General features: G+C 47.5%; 1 protein-coding gene across 1 annotated transcript in view; it reads right to left on the reverse strand.

The window, feature by feature from the left end:
- Window positions 1–6: 6 nt before the first annotated feature.
- The window catches only part of map3k3 (mitogen-activated protein kinase kinase kinase 3), a 17045-nt gene continuing 16049 nt past the window's right edge, over window positions 7–1002 (reverse strand). Inside the window, exon 17 of the mRNA XM_035654751.1 lies at window positions 7–567. Coding sequence (XP_035510644.1) covers window positions 339–567 — 229 coding nt within the window. The 3' untranslated portion in view covers window positions 7–338. The remainder of the gene's footprint in view (window positions 568–1002) is intronic.

Below are 1002 nucleotides of genomic sequence, written 5' to 3' on the forward strand. Positions count from 1 at the left end.
GTGTGCGTGCGTGTGTGTGTGTATCTAAGAAGGATCAGCAGCCCACCAGATATTTAATCTGTGTTTTGTTTCCCCCTGGTGGCAACTCATACAAGAGCACGTACTGGCATTGGTTTTCAAGGCATTGATGACTCCTGTTGTCCAACTGTCTGTTATTTGGATTTGTGAGAGGAGCCTAAATCTTCTTGAAGCATCGGAATGGTGGCAGAGGGTTTAACACTAAATTCTAGACCAGTTCCTTGTCCAGATCTCTGCCGTGGAGGGGTTTCGAGAAAGCTACAGATACTGCTGAGGCTACTGTGCCACTCTGTGCGTATAGTTCAGAAACCAGGCAGGTTTCAGCACAGAATCTGGGAGAAGGGATGTCTGAGCAGCTCCTCAGCACTGGGCCTGTGTTTGGCCTCCACAAAAATGCAGCTCATGAAGTCCCGAGCCTGGTCGGAGGTGTGCGAGGGCAGCAGTGGGTTGGTGGGCTGGGTGGCGATCTTGAATATTGCCGCCATGGCCTCATATTCAGCCCATGGAGGCTTTTCTGTCAGCATCTCCACCACCGTACATCCAAGGCTCCTGTTAAAGAAAGTGACAGAACAAGCTGAAACAAATACCACATATTATGTCTCAGCTGCTTGACACTAAAGCTTTAAAGGAATGTTTTAAGTGTAAACCTCCTCCACCTGCAAGGCAGGTACAAGCCCTTCTGGGAGCAGTACTCCCCCTCCAACCTGGGCTGAGAACCTGGAACATACCAACCTCTGTTACGACCTGTCTGACTGGCCTTCAGCCAATCACATCACTGGCCTGGTAGGTCAACACCCAATCAGATTGCATGAAGGAATGTGTGTGGAAGTGTTAGGAACTGGGTTACATACAGAAGGCTCCTCACTTTATTAAAATGTTTTCCCTCTGAGAGCACAGAGATTGTGTGTCTTTAAAAGTAACACATTGGTGTTTCCCTTTTTTACATTTACATGCCCTTTCCTGTATATATATATATATACAGTG

This window comes from Morone saxatilis, unplaced genomic scaffold, assembly GCF_004916995.1.
Source record: "Morone saxatilis isolate NCDOM2014 unplaced genomic scaffold, NCSU_SB_2.0 Contig14, whole genome shotgun sequence".
NCBI lineage: Eukaryota > Metazoa > Chordata > Actinopteri > Moronidae > Morone > Morone saxatilis.